At 39.2% G+C, this 16,353-nt stretch overlaps 1 protein-coding gene across 4 annotated transcripts in view; it reads left to right on the forward strand.

The window, feature by feature from the left end:
* The first annotated feature begins 5,958 nt into the window (after nt 1-5,958).
* CCDC170 (coiled-coil domain containing 170) overlaps nt 5,959-16,353 on the forward strand; it is a 35,754-nt gene continuing 25,359 nt past the window's right edge. For 2 of the 4 annotated variants that reach the window (XM_018078290.1, XM_018078293.1), the window contains exon 1: nt 13,122-13,600. In XM_018078290.1, coding sequence (XP_017933779.1) covers nt 13,382-13,600 — 219 coding nt within the window. In that variant the 5' untranslated portion in view covers nt 13,122-13,381. Of the gene's footprint in view, nt 6,241-9,502; nt 10,144-13,121; nt 13,601-16,353 lie in introns of those variants that run through there. The other 2 variants (XM_018078292.1, XM_018078291.1) reach the window with 2 other exon arrangements.

Below are 16,353 nucleotides of genomic sequence, written 5' to 3' on the forward strand. Positions count from 1 at the left end.
TTGATTGTATGACTGGAAACTTGCAAGAATGTTGAAATAAATTATATAATTTTGTGCAAAAGTCAAACATTGTTATTCTATTTCAGTAACTGGGGAAGCCAACTTAATTCAGTTTTTTTTCTCTGAAACAGATTTTATACAAAAACCTGTAAAGCATATTTATCCAATGAGGTTTTGAAAACTACAGATGCAAGAGACAGATATCGTAAAATATCCTTCTATATCAAGACAGGGCAGTAACAGGGAATTTTCTAACTTGTTACTCTATTCATATACCTGTTCAAATTTGAAAACCTTAAAAATCATTGAGAATCTCTGAAAATGTATCTGGTAATTATTTACTAAGGTTGGTGCAGGTGATGGCATCATTGTCAGGATCACTTCCAGAATTGATAGGTGGGCCATGTGTTCTCAGCAAAAATGGAAATACTTTAGTGTTACACTTGCTGTAACTAAAACATTTCCAAACCACTTTGGTTTACACACCTTGCTGATGTCCCATAAACCCTGTCTGTTGGTGCTGAAATAGTTTCTTTAAAGTTCATAGCGTATTTGCATTTGTGATTGAACTAAACAACTTGTTCCATGTGAGGCACATTTATCTCCAGTGCTCTATCAGACAGGAGGAATGTTCACCCTGTTGCATGAAAATTACCACATGAAATGATTTTAATCTAAAAAAACCCTACCTTAATCATGTATAAAATACAAATTTCAAAATGGAATCTTGTACAGAACTGTTAGGGTTTTTTTTGCTTAACAGTTTGTTTGCTTACCGGCCTTCTGTTTACCCAAAATTACAGAAAGAACCTTGTGATTGTTTTTATTCAATAACATAAGTCCAAAATCAGCTAACACCTAAGGATCTTAAAATAAAACTGTGAAAATGTGCTGGTTAAAATGGTCCTTTTCTTTCTTTCTCATATGCCAGGGGTGGAACACATTTGAGGAAAAAAATTTCCTATACCATGGACTGTTTATGTTTTCTTATTTGGTTCTGAAGTTTTTTTCCTAAAAAAGGTACATTTTTATTCTTGCTGATATGTTTCTATTTGTAACAGACCTAGAAATAAAAAAGGCCACTTAAACACATTTTTATATGAATTAATAATTAATTTATAGATTATTTAATCCACATTCTGCCTCAGCTTTGCTGTTGTGAATTCTGCAGACATATTGTGAGAAAGAATCATAGAATAGATTGGGTTGGAAAAGACCTCCAAGATCATCAAGTCCAACCCCTGATCCAACTCCAATTACTATATCATGGCACTAAGGGCCACGTCCAATCTCTTTTTAAAAACCTCCAGGGACGGTGAATCCACCACCTCTCTGGGTAGGCCGTTCCAATGCCTGACAACCCTCTCTGTAAAGAATTTCTTCCTAACATCTAACCTAAACCTCCCCTGGCAGAGCTTGAGCCCATGTCCCCTTGTCCTATTCTTGGTTGCCTGGGAGAAGAGACCAACCCCCACCTGGCTATAACCTCCCTTCAGGTAGTTGAAGAGAGTGATGAGGTCCCCTCTAAGCCTTCTCTTCTCCAGACTAAACAACCCCAGCTCCCTCAGCCTCTCCTCACAGGACTTGTGTTCGAGTCCCTTCACCAGCCTTGTTGCTCTTCTCTGGACCCGCTCCAGCACCTTCCTGAACTGAGGGGCCCAGAGCTGAACACAATACTCAAGGTTTTTATTTACAGTGCTTTTTGACATTTGGCTCATCTGCCTTGGTTGTGACTGGGAAAGAAATATAAAATGCCATATTATGATAATTTGCAATGAATAAACATATTCAGTACTTGTGTTCTGCTTTTGTTGTACCACTTTTCAGTAAGCTACATCATCTAGTAGCTACATAAGTCAGATTTCCTGTGACACCAAATTTTCATCCTCATAGGAACTAATTTTTCCTGGGATTCCACTTACTTCTTCCAAGTCTCATGAAGTAAAAGATTAAAAGCTGAGGTAAGATGTATCAGGGTAATTTTTTTTTTTTTGCTTTCTTAATGTTAACTAATTTATTAGTCTTATACTATCATGGTAAGGCCCATGCTTTCCAGGTGACTCTAACTGATGAGAGGCCTGACGATACTGTTAGTTGCATCTTCCCACATGTGGATCACAGGGAGTTTTTCCTGCAGCTGTGGTATTTCACTCAGTGATTAATTTTAAAGGAGGACTTGGTTGTTACCGAATGTGGAGACACAGAGTCTGAGAGCTGGACTAATGGGTGGAGGCAAAAAGGGAGAAGTAGCCAGGCCTCCTGTTGGGGCAGGGGCTGTACAGAAGCACTGTGTGTTCAGTGAGGTGCTGTGTAATGCTGGCACGGGGCACAGGGCATCTCCTGACAAGCACCCCTGCAGCTCAGGCACCTGCAGAGAAGGGCTTTCTCCCCTTTTACCTGCAAACATACAGAACACTGTTCAGGAGGTAGTCACAGTGTCCTTGAAGTTCAGCAAGGCTTAATCTTTACAATGCTTGTGTATATTAATGTAGCAGAGAAGGACCTGCAAACTGGTAAATCCATGCTTTCCTTCAGTGGTGGTGTGTACAGAAAGGCTGTTCAGGAACAGAACCAGCTTTTAACAACCATTTGTGGCCTGGAATAAGTTTCAGCTCTTAACTCGCACTTCCCAAGAAAATATCTTAACTGTTATAGGTCAGGAAATGCACTGTGTTCTGATCCTAGATGGCTTATATGCATACATAATTGTTAATTTTGGTCTAGGATCTGTGTAAAATGCAGAAAAATTCTGGAAAAAGGGCTAGAGTCCAGGAGCGTTCCCTCAAGCTAGCTGAAGGGACTCCTCACCTACTTTTCCTTCTGTCCAGTGACTCTTGTGTTATTTGCATTACAATCCTATTTCAGCCCAGGGAATCTGGGTACCCATGACCTAAGGTTAGGGAATTAGGAGACAGGTAAATTCCTGAAGAGAGAGAAGGGCCTACCACTTGCAGCAAGGGTTCTGTGTGACCAAAGAACATCCCCGTTTTTCCATAGTTGGCTGTATTCTTGTTTTCAAGCGATCCTGATTAGAGCTACACTTGAATGCCTTTGGCATTTGTTGGATATGCAACTTTGACTGCACCCCTGGCCCTAGGAGGTTTTGCTGCTATTTTGCTGGGTCCTGATGGAAAGCGCTAGCAGGAGCTAGTTGTGCAGTGCCTATCAGGGAGTTAAACTTAAAAGATTTTTAGGGAAAAAAGGACTCTTATTTTGGTTAGGCAGAAGAACAGATGAACTTAATCAGACTAGTTAATCCTTCTTAAGATAGTCCACTATCAGATTTACAATAGTAACTGTTATCAGACACAATTTACCTACACTCAATTTACACATCTTAAACCTTGAAGTAGGTAAGTTGAGGATAAGAAACCCCTCAAGAAAGCTTTCTCCACTACAGGATGATACTAGTGATTTGAGGGAGTAGAGGGGGAGCACAGCTTGGTGGGACATACTCTGCTTTTGGAGTGGATACCTTCTGGAAAATGAGCAAATTAGTACCTTGGAAAGTAATTCCCATGAGTTTTATGCCAAATATTTGTTAAAATGTGGCTGTTCTAATTATTCTAGCTGAATTAGGAGATAATTTAAGTCCTGTGGTTTAATTTCCCCTGAACCTCTTTCTATTTTAATGTTGCTAGTGTACAATTCTTTTGACCTCAGCCATAGCTGCTTTTAGGTAATGAGTATATATGTGTTCAGGAAATCATTTGGAATTCATGTACATGAAAAAATACAAATACTTCACCTTCTCAGTATGGTGCTGATGCTTTGAGGTTAAATTTTTTTTATAGTGTTAGTAAAAAAAGGAAATTTTGAGTTCAAAACTAATATTAAATATTTTGATTCAGTCTTTTAATCACTTGTTAAAATAAATTTAAATTACAAGATTTGTGAGCAGTAAAATTAATGAACATCATTTTAGCCTTTGGCATACTAAGCACTTTGAAAGGCGACTTCTGCTAATTTGTGTCACATGCTAAGAGAATCTCTGGTTCAAGTGACCAGAAATTTGGTACCACTGGGGTACTTCAGACACTTCCTCAACATCCATCTATATCCTACAAGATGCAAAGGATGTCTCTTTCATCGAATGAGGGGCAAGCTATCCACATCATCACATGGCTTTTAGCTTTGAAATTTTTCTTATATATCCATTCTCATTTACATACAAAAAATTCAGTTAGGAGCAGATATTTCAATACCTGCAGAATCTCAACTGGTATATTTTTGAGTGTACGGGGTACTGGGTTCGGGGTTTCATTATCCCAGGTCAGTTTTAGCATCTTTTCTCAATACTGAGCATTTTCAGGGAAGGGAAGGTTTAGAGTAATTTTTTTAATTGTTATTTTCTGTTTCAAAAATTGGAGTGGCGTACATATATTCAAGAGATTTTGCATCATTCTTTGCTCATAAAAGCTGAGAACATCCTCTCCATGTAGTTTCTATAACAAAACATGAATTTGATGAATGAAAATGACTCCTTGAAATTATTTATAATTAAAAGTCTGAAGTAACCCTTTCTAAGTCATTATTTCCTGTCCCTGTTAAGAGATATGGAGTCCTTTTGAGAACTCTACTTGTAAATATTAGCACAAGGGTAAAGCACTTTTAAGTGTGAGCATTGTGTAGTAACATACTTTTTTCTTAGTCAAATGGGGCCTCAAACTGCCCCATTCTTTTTTGGAGTGTTACATGAAATTTCTACGTAATTTTTTTTTCTTGCCTCTTTTATTGTTACTCTTGCTGCAGTTCATCAGATTCAGCATGCTTTTTTAAAGCCAAATAACTTCATAGATCTATGGTAAGATACAGCTGTATAAGTGGCTGAAGTATAGCTCTTGAACCAGCCGTGGCACTGCAGGACTAGTGATGGGGAAGTGTGCTCAAGCACATGCTTAGGCAAGTTAGGAAAAAGTTTCACAATCATTTCATTCTGCATCTGCATGCTGCTCCAGTAATAGGACAGTTTAGGCTGTAGTCAAATGCTGGGCAAATCTAGGATGATATTTTTATTCAAATTTGCAGTGAATAGTAAAACTTGTGCCAGATTTATGCTGGGTTTATGTAAGAGCACAAGCACAAATTTAACCAGTTAAAAATACTTAATAGATGCAGAATGAGGTTACCCTGGAGCAACATTTTGCACCATGTGGTGGTAGCAGCTTTGCTGCTTCTCTGCACCCCCATCTGCTCTATCAGCACTGGATAATCTTGATTCAGAAGTGCCTTACCGGGTTTCACTCCTCTGCTACAGCACCAGCATTTGTGTACAGTAACAACAGCGGGGTTCGTGAAACATTTTCGTGCCCCTATGCCATCCTGTGTGGCTGTTAGCTCACCCTTCACCCCTGAGGATGAACTGGAAACATGCCACCACCAAAGGAGCTGTCACCACCCCACGAACCGACAGCAATTGTGTCTTTCCCCTAACACTTAGAAAGATGGAGGCCACTGCGGCTGCCTGTGCTGCACAGCCTCAGCCCCATGTGGGTCTCCATTTCCCTTGACCTGTTCCCAGCACTCCTTCCTCACATTAAGTTATTTTTCTCCCATCCTTTATGAGTTTAGTGGCAGAATCCACCTGAGGGATGGCATTGTATACCTCTGCGATTTAAGCAGTGCAGCCATTTAAATAGGGTGATGGCCCATGCTAGCACCCCTCTGCTTGGGTAGGGGTCTTCTCTGTCCTTGGCAGCAGCAGTGAAAAGGCTTCAGCCACATAGAGACGAGGACAAAAAAAAAAAAAAAAAAAGAGTACTATCCCTAGCTTTTCCATTTTGTTTTCTGGAAAACATGATTAAGTCAGCATTCCTAGGAAAGGTGAGGCAGTTTTTGACTTGTGAGTACAGAAATGGTGTAAGATGGCACTGTACCCAGAGGCACGGGGATGAGCTGGCTAAACAGCTGACAGGGTCTTCAGAGAAAATTATGTGCAGCCTCGATGCACCCGCAGGTTTAATTTTCTTTTACTGCTATCTTCAATTTCTCTCCTCCCATGTTTATCCCCTTTATTTGGGTGAAAGGTGAGGAGGAAGAGGAGGAGGTGCTCTTTCAGCTGCAGGTACTTTAGCGTTCATCAGGGAAGGCTGCTGTCCCCGGGCTGCGGAGGTGCTCGTTTCCAGGTTCTGAGGGGAGAAGGAAAGCCTGCCCGAGGAACAGCAGCTGCTGCTCAAGTGCCGTCTGCTCTGATCGCCTCTTTTGACTTTTTTGAGGAAAAATTTGAGCCAATTTCCTCAGGTAATGTTTATTTGAAGTGAAAAAAACCCAGCAAAACCAAACAACAAAACCCCCCACGTTTCTGTGAGCATCTCTTCGTGAAGTCTCTTCGCCTTCGCACACCGAGCACTTTCCCCCGTTCCCTCGCCGCGGGCCCCACCGCGGTGCCCCCTCCGTCCTTTCCCGGGACGCGTTGCCAGGGGGATGGCGGCGGCCGTGAGGGCCGGCAGGGGAGGCTCGGCGGGCTGGCCCGGGCAGCAGCGCAGGTACCGCCGTGACAGAGGGACAGGGGGCAAGGCAGAAAGGGCAGAGGGGCTTGGCGTGGGTAGGGGTTTTGTGGTTTGTTTGGGGTTTTTTTTTTTAGGGGGGGTGGGGTGGGTGGTTGTTGTTTTGTTGTTGGGTTTTTTTGTTTGTTTGTTTTTTATTTATTCCCCTGTTAGAAAATAAAGCCCTGGTTTTGGAAAAATGCCCCGTTCTCCCCTCACTCTTCAGTAGCTTCTGTCGGTGTTGCTGTGGAGGCTGACTGACCCTGAGGCTCGTTGTAACCCCCCCTTTGCAAGTCATTTTTTCAATTTTCAATTTAATTTTGCCTTTCAAACACCCCCCCTTCTACCCGCCCCCCCCCAAAAGAAAACCCAAACAACCCAACCACTTTTGCCTCAAAAAACCAAACCCCCAAACCACAACTTCTGCAGGTGCAGAGCTGTACCCAGTGATCCACGTGTGGTGCAGTTGAAGCTCAATGAACTTCACCTGATCATTACAGCTTATCTTTATACACTCAAGGCCAAAAAGATTTTTCATACTAAGTGTTGCAGAAGGGAGTAGCTTTCACGGAGTAGGAATTTATAGTAGTTATCTAAGAATTTCTTCTTTGCATCTCTTCTTCCTTTGAAACTGGTTTGCTGGCTTTGATGTGAATTTAAGGGAGAGAATATTGCTTAGAAGGATCAAACTCTTTTGTACTAAAGATATAGTAGAAAACTTGTAACAGCTTTGTATTGCAAAAGATAAAAAAAAATTATTTTTGTGTGAACAGCTTGGTACCTCCTTAACAGTTGAACATCACTTTTGTAATGAAGCTATGTTGCTCTGAGACAGAAAAATACAGAATTCTGGTAGTTTGTGGTGGCAAACAACTGCCATTATACTAAATACAACTGTTATGACCCGATTACAAAGTTTTTGTTAGCACTGCTTACTGTTACTGTTCTACCTATCTGAAGTCAAATAGTTTGTGAATGTTGCTTTTGGGACTCAGAAGCACCTTAGAAACTATGTATTTATGAAATGTGGGTTACAACTGGTAAATCAAACTACAGCACTAATCAGTCTTTAATTGTGTATATACCAGCACACTTAAATATTTCTAAAATATTTGTTTTCTTGATTGCTGTATAATAGGCATTGTAGGAAAATTGCAAGTGTTGGCATTGCAAGAGGGTCTGGTTTTTAAATCTTGCGTATAGATTATTCTGTTACAGAAGTTATTTATTCAACACTGACAAAGCAAAAGCAGAACAAGTTGTTTGCACAAATTCCTGCACAAGCACTTAATTTTATCTTAGCAATTACCCTTTTTATTGTTTTGGAAATAAACACAGCAGCTTTTTGTTAATAATTTTGGAAAAGCTGTGAGTGAAAGTGTCAGGGGAGTGCCATATTACTTAATTTATTCATGCAGACAAAAGATGAAGTAACTCAGAAAACATGTTAAGCAGTGCTTAGAGTAGGTGATGTGTCTCTGTAGTTGCTTTGAGATGAGTGCTGTCTTTCATCATTTTAAAGGCATTTATTATGTATAAAGGGAAAGTCATCTCATCTTAACAGAGAGAAAAATGTAAGATGAAAATGCTTTAACTGCTGCTTGTAGTAGTAGTGGGTAAGACTAAAATTTTTATTGTGATGAAACTTTCATTTGGGCCCGTTAATCAAGCTTGAAATTGGCCTCTTAAGTAGAGGAACACCAGAGGGTGATTTTTGTCTTCAGTAATACCTTTCAATGATTACTGCAAAGGGAGGAGAGTAGACTTCAGCAGTAGCCTTCTGAAAGGAATTTAGAAAATCTCTTTGGTAATTTATCTGAACTGCTGGGAACATTTAGTTTTACACGCTTCTGGAACAGTACACTAATGCAGAAAAACTTCACAGACATATAACAATAACAAGAAAAGAACTTTTCAGAATTACACAAAATGCAAGCAGTGAATTGGGTGTAGTTACAAGGAGAAATCGGCAAGGGGAAATAAGACTTTACTAAGCAGGAAGTGATCAAAAGTAATTGGTTATTTCTGGCATTTTAAGGTGTGCAAGAGCAACTGACAGAATGGAAATAGTTGTGAAATATTATTTGCAAATTTTGATTTATGTTAATAAGTCATTATCAGCACAAACATTTTGAGATTCCTGACAGGCAAATTAGGCAAAATATTATCTATAAAGAAGTCAACATTACCCAAAATATACATACAAGGTATTTAATTTGTGAACTTTTTTTCCCTTGAAGTGACTCCAATTAATTGTAATATGTTTTCGCGTGTGTTAACAAAATCTGAGCCACTGTGTAATAGTGTCTTACCCCTCTCATGCTCATTGGTGTGTGTAGCTGCTGTGGCTTTTCTGAAGCAATGTGCATGCTGGATGGATGGCTAGCTGCTGCTACCAAAAAAAATCTGCTGCAGCCAAGTGCTGCCTGCCTTCCCTGCATTTCACTCAGAAATTAATCTCTAAAAATTGTCCAGTGCCTGATTTTCATGTTACTTATTAAAATAAGATTTGCTTTTTATCCTGTAAATTTTATGAAAAGAAATGTATTCTAAAACTTGTTTTTATAGTAGGATAGATTATTTTTCAAAAAAAAAAAAATTATGTATTTGCTGCATGCTGAAGTAGAATTTTCTTTTTAGATCAATTTATTCAGAAATTTAAGCTAGTTAGGTTGTGGATGGCAACAAATTTTTAAAACTAGGTTTCTAGCTGTAGATAGAATAGTGGGTATCAAAACAATATTCAAGATCCCTTTTTCAGCAGTTCAGCCCATACAGAATGAATTCCTCCTGGTTCCTCTTGTCCTGGAGAGCACCTTAGCCTCCCACAGACCCAATAACAAGTTTGGGGACTAACATTTCTTTGTGATTGCTTATGGAGATAAATTCTGTGTGGAAATTTTTCAACTACCCATTCTTCCCAGTACTTCATGTTGGATGTCTTCTTCTTACTTGTTGCGGCAAATAATAATAATAATCATAATAATCAACTGTACTGTTGAATTGTGTTTTCAGAAGTTAGAACAATTTTCATCCACATATGCACCCATGAGCATTCATTTGTCTTGGGAAGAAATATTACAGATTTAGGATTTGTCATTTCCTTTGTTTTCAGAATATGAACGGTTATGACACTGGGAATTATAGAAATTGTTGAATATTGCACTGTGTCCAGTCAGTTAAGTTAGATCATGTGTAATTGCTCAGGTTTTTTTTTTAATTTTGAAATATGTCAGTGTAGAAGACATGCAGGACAAAAGGAGAGATGAAATAAAACTTGGAGCACGTGAAAAGCAGTGGCAAAGGAAGCGATCGCTGCACAAAGGCTGACTGTGTAGCTGAACTGGTGAATGTGACCTTGAGAAGTCAAAGTGAAGGTGTCTGTTTTAGTTAAGTGTGTGTTTGAATATTGTGGAGGCCATCAAAGTGCACACAGCTACTAGAGAAACTTTTCCATGGTGTTCTGCTTTTATGCCCAACTTTTCTGATGGTAACCTATGAAAAAGTTTAGTATAGCAAGCCTGTTAAAAATCAATGTCATGTGCCATCATATTGCAAATCTATTTAATTTTCAACCTTTCTTCCCCTTCCCCCCCATTTGTTCTGTAGAAGCAAAGGAAGAATGGATTCAACAAAGGTTCGCGAGCCATCATTTTTGGTATGTCAACCCCAATGTGATTAGTTGCTTTGGGAATGGGAAGAAGAAATCCCTGCCCTGAGGAGTGTCCATCTGCTGTGGGCAAGAGGCAGTGCATTGACAAGTCACTCAGGGTAGCAGTGGTGCTTAAAGGCTTATGGGGGGCTTTCTGTTTCTTTAAAGACATTTTTAAATATATGCTTTGGCAAAGGGGTAGAGAGAATGTGTGCGGGCAATGGCAGCGGTAGCAGCATTTGCTAGGGCTGAAATAAGAAACACTTCAGGAAATAAAAGCTGCCAAAAGCAGAATGGGAGTGAGTGACTTGAGAAGTTGGCTGATTTCGAAGTACACGGATAGGTGTAAAACTACTGAATGTTGTTGAAGTTTCATTGTTTCTTAATCAAATGGAGTTTGCCAACTAAAAGCTGGCTTCCAGGGAGGTGAAGGTGGTTATTTGGTAAAAAATCAAAACAAAACTGGGCAACAATAACAACAATGACCATATATTGTTGATTTTCTAAAGAACATTTATTGCTAACAAAGCCAAAGGTCCGAGTAGATACTGCTCTTACGTATTCTAAATATACGTTTAGCTTCTGTTTAGCATTTGATGTTAAATGAAAACTTCATTTTCTTGCAGGTAAGTGGAAAGGGATCAGAAAAGTTAATAATGTGAATGGGAGAACCACCCAAAACCTAGATTATTTAGAGTGGATTGAGTGGTAGTGTATTAAAGCTTCTCCTGTCTACTGCCTCTTATTCTTTTAACACTTTATTAATTCTGTTTTATTAACAGTAATCAGTATAGGCTACAGAGTACTTGTGAAAGATCACAAATCTGAATTTTTCCAGAGATATAAAAGTGCCGCATCCCCATTACAAATTTTATCCCTACAGTAGAGTCATGCCAAGTTAATTGAGTTGTCTGATAGGTCTTATTAAAGATCAGACTTGTGACTGACTGATGGCAAAGCATAGAAACATAGAAAAGTATTAATACTAAAGCATGCACATTTCCTGCCAAAAGTGTGATGGTAATGCTAACTTTCCTAGTGTGATGCTACTACGTGTGGTTAGCTTCATATGTGCTAAGGCACTGGAGGATGCAGAGATCTGCCACTGTAAATCTCACTAACACTGTAGATGAGTGAAATGGTAATTCCCATTGACTTTTGCACCTGGCTTCATTTTAACCTCTTTTTTTTAATCGTTTTGGATGTGTATCTGGATCTTTAAAGTGCTCATCATTTTAAAATCTAGATTTGTATGAAAAACACAGATTTTGGAAGTTGCAGCTGCAAAGCTGTTACATTGGTTGTTGCTGCCGAATGGGGGCTTCTTTCTTCATCAATGCTCTGAAATGTTTTTATTTTATCAGTTTTGAGATGTATTCCTTCCTTCTGTGAAGTCATAAGTGGCTGTGTTTGTTTAGGGAAGAAAAAGAAAATCTACGTTAATACAGTACTACAAATATAATAACATGCATAAACGGCATGCAGCGTTACTGTTTGCAAGCTCCATCTGTGGTTGTGGAGCCCTGGTGTATTACAGAATGAAAAAACACTCTCTACATCAAAGAATTTCATGTGGTTGTACAGTGTGAAATAAGTGGAGTGGAGCAAAAGGAAGACAAAGTACCAAGGAGGTGGCACATGCCTTTCCTGACTCCCTCAGGAGGGTGATAAGGTGTTGAGAACATTAGCAGCCCTTTTATCTTGGAGATTGTGTTGTACGTGGCTGTGAGCTTACTCCATGTATCTGACTGGTTTGGTGAAAGTGGCAACTCCTTCATGAAAGAGCACAGCTGAGTGTCTCTGGGGAAGATGAATGCAATTAAACTTGATGGGTCTAATCCAGCATCTACTAGCGCATTGAAGAAAGATGAAAACAAAGAGTTGGCAATATTATAGCAACTAATCCAAGGTGATTTATCTTCTGTTGCAGCCTTAACTAGTAGTTTTGCCTTATTCTCCAGGGATTTCTTTTTGTGTTTCTTGGTAGAGATTTATTTTACTCACCGTTAATTTTTTTTTCTGTTTAGGATGGGTAGGAGCTGCACTTGTAATTTATCTCAGCCTGGAAACTGATGCTGATGTAGAAAAGCGTGAAAGGAAGACACCTTGTCTCTGTCCCTATTGGGATGCCTTGTTCCAACAACAGTTATTAGCTGGAGGAGATATGCATTTTGAAATGCATACCCAAATGCATGAGGATTGCAGTCCTGTGTGAGAGCTGATGGATTAAAAATATCACATTTGATCCTATGCCATGTGTGCTCCCAGCATAACTTAAGCTTAGTTGTGTTCTGAAGAGGTTGCGTTTCATCATTTTATAGTTACTATCAATTGAAAAAAAGGTTCCATCTAATAAAACTCATGTCAAGACCTCAGGTCAGAATTTTCTTCTTGAAAGACTTAAGTAATAAAGGCCAAGAAATCCAGTGCATTCCTGCTCTACTCTAGAATAGAGCAGAGAAGTGCAAAAAGGAGAAAGCCTACTGTAGAATCTAAAGGGCACAGCTGAAAGAGTTGTGCAAGTGGTGTGAAGGAGACTGTGCTAGAAACAGAGGCAGTGCTTGCTATAGAATCAGAACTTGAAAAAGAATGAAAAGAAGTTATCATGGTGATTGCTGGGGATGAGAACACATCAGTCAGAAGGCTGAAGTTGTATCCTAGTGATGAAGTTTAAAAGGACCTTTAGCCTTGACAGCTTAGAAGTAAAAGAACAAATGGCAAGCCAAAAAGTGACTTGGAGGGGCAGATACAAGTATCTGAGTAGACATGGACTCTTCAACCTGGTAGGGAGACTGTGGAGGTGAGATGTGATAGAAATCGGCAAAATCATGACTGGCACAGAGAAGATTGGTAACCACTGCTTTTTTTTTCTACAATTCTTCCAAAATAAAAATGAGGGGACAAGCAATGGAACTGAAGTCTAAAAACCAAAGTGGTTCTTTGCGTAAGATACATCTGAGGACTCCTGTTGGGTTAAAGTGTGTTAAAAGAGCGACTGGATAGGCTTGTCGAAGAGGGACCTTTTGAATGTTGCCAAATACATAGAAACTGCTGGAAATAGCCAGAGCTGAAAGCAGTGGAAGGCCATGGGATTGTTGAGGGGGAATATCTTACAGGCTATTATACTTTAGCACTGATGTTCGTGGCTGAACTTCCAGATTAAAGTAGTGAGTGGTAGAAAAGTGACTGTTTAACCTATTTTTCAGTAAGGGCGTGCTACTCTGGGAATAGTGTATTCGGAAAAATGTGCTTTATCAAACAAAAAAGCACTGCAGTAAAAATGTTCAAAAGTGCAATCTCCAATGGTTTTGTTTTCATACTGTCTTCACAGGAATCTCATGATCACGTTCTTTTGGATATTCCTGTCACTAGAGAGCAGATGAATCACTATCGAGCTGCAGCTGAAGCTGCTCAAAGTGAACTTGCAGCACTTTCAGTGAAGTATGATTGTGCCGAGTCAGAGGTACATTTAAAAGCATTTCAAATCCTTCTCTAAGCCTGAAAATTCTTTGGGGATACTTTATACAGAGAATAGAAAGCTTGCAGAAATTCCAAAACTTGCTTTTGCAACAAACTTTTGGTTTTTTGGAACATTTTTGTTTTTAGAATTTCTGTGTGATTTTTACTTTGCTTCCTTCTGTGATCAAGAGCTAATTGTGAGTTTCTGTTTGAAAGATTTGAAGCAGTCTAGCTTTTTATCATTGTCATCTAAATTCAATCTTTTTATTTTAAACCTGAAAGTTAGTATTTTTAAATTGTGGTTGTGTAAAAGTTCTGATAGATGTCCTCCTGTTGTTGCTGATGAGTTAAAATATGGCTGCCCATCTTTACCCATTTCTCCTCTTTATTCAAATCACAGCTCCACAAATTTGCTTTGCTTTCATCATCAGTGAAATTTTGTTTGTACTAATGAGGTTGATTGTAACTAGAAAGGCTGAAGAACACATACACATACTTTGCAGCTCTTCCTGCTGTCTAGACGGTGCTTCTCAGGAGAGGTTTTATTACAGGATATTTCCACAAATATTTTTTTTTTTTTAATGTATGACTGACTAAAGTTGATTTGATCAGTCAAAGTCAGCAGTGTGGTCAGTGGTCAGTTTTAAAATGGAGTAAAATTTGCCTTTAGAAGACATGAAATGCTTATGTTTATTTACATATATTTACAGTATCCAGACAGAACTACAGGAATAAGTGTCCATTGGCTGAGCTTTAATTTGATGAGTTGATCCTGAAATGACTGCAGAGTTCCCCTACGTTTAACATCCATCCAGGATCAGTGCTTTAAATTTCAATTTTAAAAAGCCATACAGAATCTCATGTTCTCATACGAAGAATTTATTATTGGAAATGTTGAATGACTTTATTGCCAGAACGGCTGAATGATTTATAGATTCTTTCAAGACTGCGCTTGCAAAAGCAAAAGAATAGTCAAGAAAGCAGCTGTTCATGCTCTTGTTAATAAAGACCTTCATGACCCAGCTGAGGTCAGAGCCTTGTCCTGCTGAGTGCTCTGTAAAACTCATGATATGGGATTATTCTTGCTTTTTCTACTATTGGAACTGACCACAAAGACAATGGACAGAGGAAAAAAATATCATATGGGGAGTTGAACCACAGAGAAATTTTAAGGTTATGAACACTCTAAGATACCAGAGTTTGGTCCAGCTGCCAAGCAAAGCAATTCTATTGTTCCTTTAGCTGCTCATTTCCTTCCCCACACTGCCCCACCCCTTGTGCCGGCACAGATGTATGTGTAGTTTTTACGGTGCACTGTTTTGTCAATGCAATTGAAAAAATCATTCCTTTCGAGTTGTGTTTTAGCCAGATCAGTTTCCCAATCTTATTTCACCTCGTAGCCATATTAGTGCTTCTGCTAGCACAAAGAACAGGGTGGAGTATGGAAATGAAGCCCATGAACCTGGGAAAAGGCCAAGCTGCTTTTCTTAAAGTCAGTGCTGCTTTATGTCAGCTCCAAGGTGTCTGATAAACCAGCACTTGCATGTGAAGCATAAGCTTATTGAAAGTTGTGCTGCTGCTGCAAGGGTGATTCTCCTACCTGATTTCTCAGTGTTAGCCTTTTCTCTGTGATGTGGCCAGCTCCACTTCCTCTTTCTCCCCTGTGAGAGGAAAAGTGAATTCTTTTCTGACAGCTGTTATTTAAGTTGTTTGTGGAGGAGTCAGACAAATGCAGAGTTGGTGCAAGGTAGAGGACAGGCATGTGTGGCTGGAAGCAGGAGAAGCAGGACCTCTCTTTTCCAAGGCAGTTGCTGTTCAGTTGGCTCACCAGCCTCTTGAATTTCTCTGAATATTCTTGGGTTTGGTCACACTGGAAAACTCTGGCAGAGCAGCGAATTTTACCTTGTCCTGAATCGCAGTTTAATGTCCTAAATATTTTTGCCTTAAAATGTTTGCCACAAGTTAAAAGCCCTACCAGTCTTCATAAAGAGCAGTTAATGTGGCTTGATTATTTGCCTGTTAATTTTATGTAATAGGAGAGGAATGCTTTGGATTGCATCTTGCTGCTTTTAATTGGAATTGTCAGGAGATCTGAAACATACCTTAATGCTTCTTGTGATTCCTTTTAACAAAATTGCAAGGAAATTTTATTTGCCTGGTGTGTCTACCTCAAGCTCAGTCTCCTCCAGAAGCCTGTAGCAGAGATAGTTCAATGGAAAATTGTATTTTTAACTAAAAGAGAGAGGAAAGCCAAAAAACTGCATTGAATTGGATTATCAGACCAAAAAATAGCGATTTACATAAGATGAGAAGAGGTTGCCTACCGCACAACGTTCCAAAGATTTACTTGCCTCTGAATATTTCACAAATTATGAAGAGGCTCTGTACCCATACAACAGGGTACTTTGCTGTTACAGCTTCCTGCAGCTTTAAATTTTCTGTGGAATTGTGCACCAGAAATGGAAGCAGGCAAGTAGCAGGCAAAAAAGAGGGAATAGTGGTGTTAATAATTTTATTGTAAAGCAGATGCATGCAAGACAAGGTTGTACAGCAGAACTTAAGGTAAACTCTTCCTAAATTTTGAATTATGAAATAAACTTATCTTTCTGTAAGATATTATCGTGAAAAATTGTATTGTGTTACCCCACAGTAGCTTTTGTTCTTAAAAACCTCTTCTATTACTTTTTCGTAGTTATATGAAAGTAAAGTTGTATCCCTCCACTCAGTCTTGTAGTGGTAGAAAAGTGGTTTTTTTGT

Source organism: Manacus vitellinus, unplaced genomic scaffold (genome assembly GCF_001715985.3).
Source record: "Manacus vitellinus isolate BGI_N305 unplaced genomic scaffold, ASM171598v3 scaffold_4_pilon, whole genome shotgun sequence".
NCBI classification, from domain to species: Eukaryota; Metazoa; Chordata; class Aves; order Passeriformes; family Pipridae; genus Manacus; species Manacus vitellinus.